Below are 8,083 nucleotides of genomic sequence, written 5' to 3'. Positions count from 1 at the left end.
GTTAGCATTTTTGGACTTTCCATTTGTTCTGATTTCAAGCTCTGAGAGGCGGCTTCCAGCTTATTCAACTGGTAAGAGATAACTCCCCTTTCGCAGCCGTACCAACAGTTCCACGGTCCCCCAAATCCTCACCTCCACCCACAGATCAACACCCCGCGCCACAGACAAGCAGCTTCTCAACAAAGGCCACTCTAAGCTCTTAGTGACTCAAACCCAGCGTCCCATCTGGTCGCACGGAAAGCCGTTTCGTTAGGCTGGCGATTTAAAACAGCATCTACTTCCAAAACCCCAAGAAAGGGCTTCCGTCCTATTATCATATCTGAAATCAAGGAATTGTCATGTGAAAAGACAACAAAGACAGATCTCCTCAATCAATTAAAAACTATATGCTTCTGGTGTCAGATCCCATGTCTAGTCTGTAAAATCAACGCTATTTTAAATTTAAAAACGTATTTTAATTTCTCACTTTTTAAATGTTCAAAATTAAAGCTTTTCAAAATATGTTATTTCTGTTTATTTATGTAAATGCTATGAGTTATCTTGTGCAAAGCAGGTAGTAATTTTAACGGTTGATTAATGTTGATCTTAATCAAACCACCCTCCCTGCCCTGCACTGGGGCAAAATGGTAAAAAAGGATGTAATGCTAGACTTACTCATCTCTGGAGTTAACATTTGCCAAACACAATTCTCCTCATTCTGTAACCAAACAGGCCTAAAAATGAAAACTCATCAAACATACCACTTTTTTGAAAGCTCATATTGAGACTCCATTATTAAAATACTAGTGGTCCGGTGCACAAAATTCGTGCACTGAGCGCGCGCGGGGGGCGGGGGGGGGGGGGACGGAGGGTCCCCCAGCCTGGCCTGTGCCCTGTCACAGTGCACGAGCCCTGGTGATTGATCACCCCAAAGAAGTAGGCCCCACCTACCCATCCGGGGCTCCTCAATGGATTGCCCCAAAGAGGTTGGCCGGAGCCGTGGACCCCCAGGCCTCCGCGCCGCACAGGGACTGGCCAGGCCCACCTCCTCCACGCTGTGCAGAGCCACTGGATCCCCAGGCCTGGCCGCGCACAGAGCTGGGAGGAGGCGGGACTTCCAGGCAGGCTCTGTGCCGCACACACGCAGCATCAAGCCCAGCCCCACCCACCTGCACACACCCGCTTGCATACGGCCATCTTGTGACGGCATGAGGGCATCACGCGTGAGGGGCGTGACAACTACTTTGCCTTTTATTAGTAAGGATTAGCCCAAATAGAAAACAGCATTACATATTAATATACCTTATCTTTTCAAACATCTTAATAAACTGTTTCTCTTACTAATTAGCCCTCAACTAGAACCCCCTCATCCCATCTCCCCTCAGGGCTCACACACGTGTAAGAGTAACTTCCTCGGCCTCACAGGGAATGAGGCCACCAGGTCCTGACTGGGCAAGTCCTTTAAGGCGAGCGGGGAGCGGGCGCCCAGTGCCCAGATTGACACCGGCATGGAGCAGAGCTCCCCAACAACTGCCCACCTTCACTGGCAGCGCTAAGGCACGTCCTACTTCCCCACTGAACTGGGCAGAATATGTGGGGGAGGAATGGGCCTTAGAGTCAGCGCCAGAGAACCACCCTGACTCCATCCTGCATGAGCTGCCGATGTGGAGAAGCAGGAAGAAGGAATGCCTGCCTGAGAGCCCTGGGAAGATTCAATAAGACAACATAACCTGAAAAAAACAAATACGCAACAGAACATGGTGCAAGCCTGTGACTGTATCTCTTAGTCGTCTTTCTATTTATCTGTTTACCTACTTCCCGTTATCCCTCAGTGGATAAAAAACCACCAGCCACAAAATACAGCCTCAATTAGTATTTCTGGTCAACTGATACAGTTACCTGATTTTGTTTAACTATAAACATGAAGACTAGAGGTTTTCTCAGATAGTAAATAAATTTTTTAAATAACCACCATTCAACCCAAAATAGTAGGCTCATTGTGTTTCCTACTCTAATAAAACACCAGTAAAGTTGTTTTGCTTATTACTCTGGCCCTGGAGTTGTGTGGAAATCTTAACACAGAGCCATCTTCAATTCAATGTCCCCAAGGCACGGAAGTCAGGCACACAGGCTTCTGTCGATCCATTTACTGCTTTAAAGTTGTCAGCTGTGCAGCAGGTACAGGAAAGTGTTTTTAATCAAGAAGGAAAATATTTACATTTCAAATACAAAGAACATTTGAAATTACTCCTGGCTGAACTCAGGCCCGCGCCTGCACGCCCAGGACTCCTGTCTGCGCACCATGTGCATCCTGTGTACTCACTGAGCAGTTAGCTGCACCTGCGTTTCTGCCGGCTTCACTTTGATGTGGGGCTTCTTTAAAAGTTCTCTGCGTCCGTCCGGAGAAAAGTCTCACGTTTTTTGGAAAACCAATGCAGCCACACTGTTTCCAGATCGGCCTCCAAAGCTGAACTTGGGTGTTGGCAACACTTCCAAGAGTTCAAATCCTGTCGGACAAAGTTCAAATACTCCTATTAGGGACTGAATTCCACAGTTAGAAGAAGCTTGTAGTAACTGTACTTTCAAGCCCTTTATGAAACTGGGATTCCAAACTCTGAATTGTGACCGCATTTCATTTTGTGACGTCTCAGTTCTCCTGTGTGTGTGTGATGTGTGTTCACCTGAAAGACTGAACTGAACAAGGAACAGACGAGACTGAAAACAGCTGCAGAAGAGGCTCCTTCTCATGCCTCCTGGTCGCCGGCCCTCCCCCTGCGCATCTCCTTAGCCTACGCCACCTGCCTGCAGGCAGCAGCCACCACGGGTTGAGTTCTTGCCAGCTAGCAGGCACTGTGTTGGTGCTTTATATGTACTAATGTGATCCCCAGCACACATACAAAACCTTCATACAGAAAGGTCAGTAACAGGGGAGTAAAAACAAATCTGTAAGATGAAGCAGCTCTGGAGATGATGTGGTGACGGCTGCACAACAGCGTCGGTGCACTTAATGCCGAGCTGCGCCCTTGAAGATGGTTAAGTGGCAAATCTTATGTTATATATACAGGGGTGAGCAAAAGTAGGTTTATAGTTGTAAGTACGCAAAACACAAGAATTTATTCTTGCATTATTATTGTATTACTTATTATTATTATTAACCTACTTTTGCTCACCCCTGTATTTTACCACCAAAAGAAAAGTTTGTAACCAAAGATCAAGACAAGGAACTAGTAACTTTCAAAGTAGCACAGTGTGGTAGGAAAAAATAAGTAACTTGTAGTCGAAAGTCCTGGGTTCAAGTCCCAGCTCTACCACTTAGTGCAAGAGATGCTGGTCACATGACCTTACCCAGCATCCCCAGGTTCTGTGCCAGGGGGTTCAGACACCAACACTCCTCTCCAACTCACAGTGACTGTGTAAGGATCACAATTAGAGAGCGTGGCAGTTTCCTAAGCTATAAAATAAAATAAAATTTTAACATTTTACTATTTTGTTCTATTTCTTTTAAAAAATAAGACAAGGCAGGAAGGTCACTCACATTACCCCTGTTCCCTCAGTGATGGGCAATTGGTTCAGGAATTATTTTTTCTTTTGGGGGTGTCTTCATTTTCTAAGTTTCCATGCCTTGAGCTTGAGTTCAAATAAGCAGCAAAAATGTTAAAGGGATATATATTATTGTATCAACTGGTCTTTTATACTTCATTTCATTTACATTCTAATTCATATTCTTAATCAAACTTCAGCAAATCTTAAGAAATAACTAAATATTAAAATGTTCAAAAACTAGGCACAGAAAACTTTTCCATAGAAGGACAGCCTATGTAAGAGCCTGATGTTTTTAACACTGGAAAATGGGGCCACTGAGGTAGATGGATGGGGACACATCTGGATTTGTTTCTGCAATTTCACTTATGCTTAAAATATTTCATAACAAAAATTTTCAAAAGAAAACAGAGCCGTTGTGACTTTTCCAGGACAAATCTTTTTTTTTTTTTAATATATTTTATTGATTTTTTACAGAGAGGAAGGGAGAGAGATAGAGAGTTAGAAACATCGATGAGAGAGAAACATCAATCAGCCGCCTCCTGCACACCCCCTACTGGGGATGTGCCCGCAACCCAGATACATGCCCTTGACCGGAATCAAACCCGGGACCCTTCAGTCCGCAGGCCGACGCTCTATCCACTGAGCCAAACCGGATTCGGCCCAGGACAAATCTTTTCCCTCCCTGGACTGGCCCCGCAGGACGGAAGCTGTATGTGTCAATGGATAACACACCAACATATGAAAAGTGGTTGCATTTCCAGAGACAGCAAATGACTTTAATTATTTTAATCTACAGTCTTACATGTTGGGGTTAATATTACTCCTTTTTATTCATAATGAATCTGGATTACTTTTGTAGTAAGATAGGTTTTTGGTTTTTTTGTTCATTCAGTAGTTGTAAGAAAGACAAGTTCCTTGGACAGTAAATTAGAACATCTAGTATCCGGCAAATGTTTCAAGGAATCCTCAACAGATCAAATGGCAACACAAATGTTTATATAACTAGGCTCTAAAGGAGAAGTGCACGATTCACTTCAGTGGTTTATGAACATTTATGTTTCAAATAAGGAAAGAACCGTAAAGGCTGGGGAAGCAAGCACTACCCTGAGCCAAGGGACCAGGGCGCACGTCCTGAGGCTGTGACGAGGCCTGGGCGGGGCAGGGCGGGGCAGGCTCCCATGACCGCCACACCATGCTCAGAAGAGGCTCTAGCACATGTCTTCAGTCGGACGTCACTATTTCTCTAACATTTTCTGTGGCAACACTGAACTTAATATATATGTGTTTTTTCTTTTACATTGATTTCAGAGAGGAAAGGAGAGGGAGAGAGAAACATCAATGATGAGAGAGAATCATGGATCAGTTGCCTCTTGCACACCCCACGCTGGGGATGGAGCCCACAACCCGGGCCTGTGCCCTGACTAGAATTGAACCTGGAACCCTTCAGTCTACAGGCTGACGCTCTATCCACTCAGCCACAGCAGCCAGGGCACATTTCGCTTAAATTCCATATTCTGCTCTAAAACGAAAGCTGAGGTAAGGACTTGGCCAGCAGTTCTCAGCACAGAGCCACGCAGCACCCTGCATGGGCAGGTCTGCTCCTCACACACAGGCCTGCCTGTCGGCGGGCCCAGGGCTGCAGCACCTGCACCGAGAGCCGCAGGCCCTGCCCGCACAGCGCCGCTCAGGGCTCACTGAACTGCAGCTTCAGGAAGAGGAAGGCCCGCTGACACGGCCGCCGCGGCGCTACAGGAAACGCGCTTCACATGGAAGATAATGAAGCTAATGGCAGGCAATACAGGACAATCCATCACACGGACTTCTTGCTTTCCAGGGGCAACAGCAGTGAAGCCACTGGCTCACGTGTCAAGCCTCACACTTCAGGGTGTACGTTGTGAACCTGCTGAAACCACCGCACGCACAGGATGTGTGCTGTGTCCCTCACCCCTCAGCCCTCAGCCCTCAGCCCCCAGAAAACCACCTCTAAGCTAAGCGCACGCCCGCCCATGAGCTTTGAGGTTCAAACCTGACCACAAACGTAGTGCCGTCAGTTACACTCCGTCCTGAAGATCCCCCCATTCCTTTACAAACCTCAATCTAAGCTGAAAGGATTCAAAGGAAAAAACCAGCAATGGCGCGAGGGAAATTCTCAGGGAACGTTCCAGAAAGGCCCAGGGTCTACGGGAACGGACCGGCAGGCAAGGCGTCGCTGAGAACATGTGAGGAACACGCCAAAGAGCGAAAACCACTTGTGAACAGATGGCCACTCCATTCCCACAGAACCCCCGCGTAGGAGACACGGCACCTGTGGTACTGTGTTCACGGGGCAAAGGGGAGCCTGTCTTGGCACCAAAAATCTTGAAAAAGACAGAGATTCCCTCAAGAATGGACAGGCGGTGTTTCTACTCCCAGGTCCCTGCGTGTTGTCTCTGTGCAATGTTACCACTGCCTTACGGAAACAGTAAGAAAACCCCCAGTACCTACACGGCCACCAGAAAGACACGTGTATAAAATTAAAACCAATGCGGCTTTAGAAACACAGCTTCCATCTGCACGGCTGCCGGCGGCCAGGGTAAAGGCGGGAGCACAGGACATGAGCTTTCTTTGTTTGCTTCCAAGTCATAGATTATGCAGCTTAAAGAAAGAACCCAATGTTTATAGGCTCATAAATTTTAGTGCTTAACTGCCAGGATTTCTTGGAAATTTTTAGACAAGACTCTGGGTCTCCACCAGTATTACCTCGTTGCTCTTTGCACACACAGTTAAAAGCATGACCGAGGTTATTAACAGAGAAGAAAAGTAGGCAAGTCCCACAAATCGGAAAGTAAAACACTGTAGCACAAGGGGAAAGCCTGGTTAAGGGCATTAAACCTGAGGAAACACATGTTCAGACAGCACAGCCAATTACCTTCACAGAATTCGTTCAGCAGCTCTTCCTTGGTCCAATTACAGGAGGTTATTAGAAAAAAGCCGTTCACTTTCAAGACCCTGGAGAGAGAGTTCACATACTGCTTCCTCTTCTCAATTGCATTGTCAGGATTCAGGCTTATGGCATCAAAAGTCCCTTTGTCAATACAAACGTGGAACCCAGACAGCTCTGTGGGAAGGTTCAGAAAGTCTTCCACCTACAGGAGAAACCAGTGCCTGGTGAGAACAGCTACCACACAACCTCCGCTGCGTTTAAAAGTTAACCATGAGGGCACCCATTCGCTCTGATGGCATTTTACATGTGAAACATATTTTCAACTTCATGGTTCACTTTTATGTGCTTCGTTCCAAGGTCATTAAAGCTAAGAACAGTAAGAGAGACAACAGTGTTTCCTGGACACTCCAAATCTCTACAAACGTGGAAACAAATCAAAGCCAGGTGTGGGGCCTAATGCCGCACACAACAGAGCCCACCGTGACTCCTGTGGCAAGTGGCGTATTGGAGATATTCTTAAAAATGACAACAATTATCGGGAGCTCAGACAGGCCCCTGGACATAAGAGGATTTTCAGCGAAGATGACAAGTTGTATGACCTGAAGTCAAAGGGAAAGGAAAGTTCTTTTGCTTTGACTCAGCAGCTCACAAAGCTCCGAGGCTGTTCCCACTGCAATGACTTCACTTTACAGCCAGCATTCACTTTAGAATCTGATACACCCGCATCTCATTCATTCTCAGTGACCGATGACATTATAAGCACTCGAAACAGTGAGCTACCCAATTTCATAAAATATTCACAGTAATCTGCCCATAAGCTTAATTCTGAAAAGCTACTTTGAAAAAGTAATCACACAGCCGAAACCGGTTTGGCTCAGTGGATAGAGCGTCGGCCTGCGGACTGAAAGGTCCCAGGTTCGATTCCGGTCAAGGGCATGTACCTGGGTTGCGGGCACATCCCCAGTGGGAGATGTGCAGGAGGCAGCTGGTCGATGTCTCTCTCTCGTTGATGTTTCTAACTCTCTATCTCTCTCCCTTCCTCTCTGTAAAAAATCAATAAAATATACATTAAAAAAAAAGTAATCACACAATTAGCTGATAATTATTCATATAAGCTTGACTGTCATAAATAATGTATTATCCAAAGCGCCCTTACTGTCTGACTTGAAAATGAGACCTTAAGTTTCCCCTCCCCCACACCCAAGTAGTCATTGTACCTGAAGCAATAATGACTACCACGTCCAGGAGCTAAGTTTGGAGAATTTTCTATCCTAAGTGCCTGTATGAAAGTACACATTTATTCAACAAATATTTCACAGACATCTAGTAAACGCAGGAATTTTTCAGGCCCTGGGAATATAACCGCAAACAAAAGAGAAAAGCTCACGGCATAAGAGTATGTTGTATATTCTCTAAAGGGGAGGACGGTGACTGAGTGGGGAGAGAAATGTGTGGGAAAGGGGTCAGGAAAGGCCTCACATGGAGGCAACGTTCGAGCTGAGACTCAGTGCGGAGGAGGAGCCAAGCAAGCTCACATCCGGGCAAAGGACTGTAGGCAGAGCAGCGGGGATGGCGCCTGGAGGACAGGCTGACGTGTTTCAGGAGCAGAGCCCTGACTCAGCGCTGGGATAAAGAGGG

General features: G+C 46.4%; 1 protein-coding gene across 1 annotated transcript in view; it reads right to left on the bottom strand.

Annotated features, from left to right (window-relative positions):
• Positions 1-2,111: 2,111 nt before the first annotated feature.
• The window catches only part of METTL10 (methyltransferase like 10), an 11,994-nt gene continuing 6,022 nt past the window's right edge, over positions 2,112-8,083 (bottom strand). The window contains exons 4-5 of the mRNA XM_015557177.1: positions 6,431-6,647; positions 2,112-2,486 (exon numbers count right to left, since the gene is read on the bottom strand). Coding sequence (XP_015412663.1) covers positions 2,392-2,486; positions 6,431-6,647 — 312 coding nt within the window. The 3' untranslated portion in view covers positions 2,112-2,391. The remainder of the gene's footprint in view (positions 2,487-6,430; positions 6,648-8,083) is intronic.

The sequence above is a fragment of the Myotis davidii genome, unplaced genomic scaffold (genome assembly GCF_000327345.1).
Source record: "Myotis davidii unplaced genomic scaffold, ASM32734v1 scaffold72, whole genome shotgun sequence".
NCBI lineage: Eukaryota > Metazoa > Chordata > Mammalia > Chiroptera > Vespertilionidae > Myotis > Myotis davidii.
Note: the sequence above shows the minus strand (reverse complement) of the source record. Positions and strands in the feature narration are given on the sequence as shown.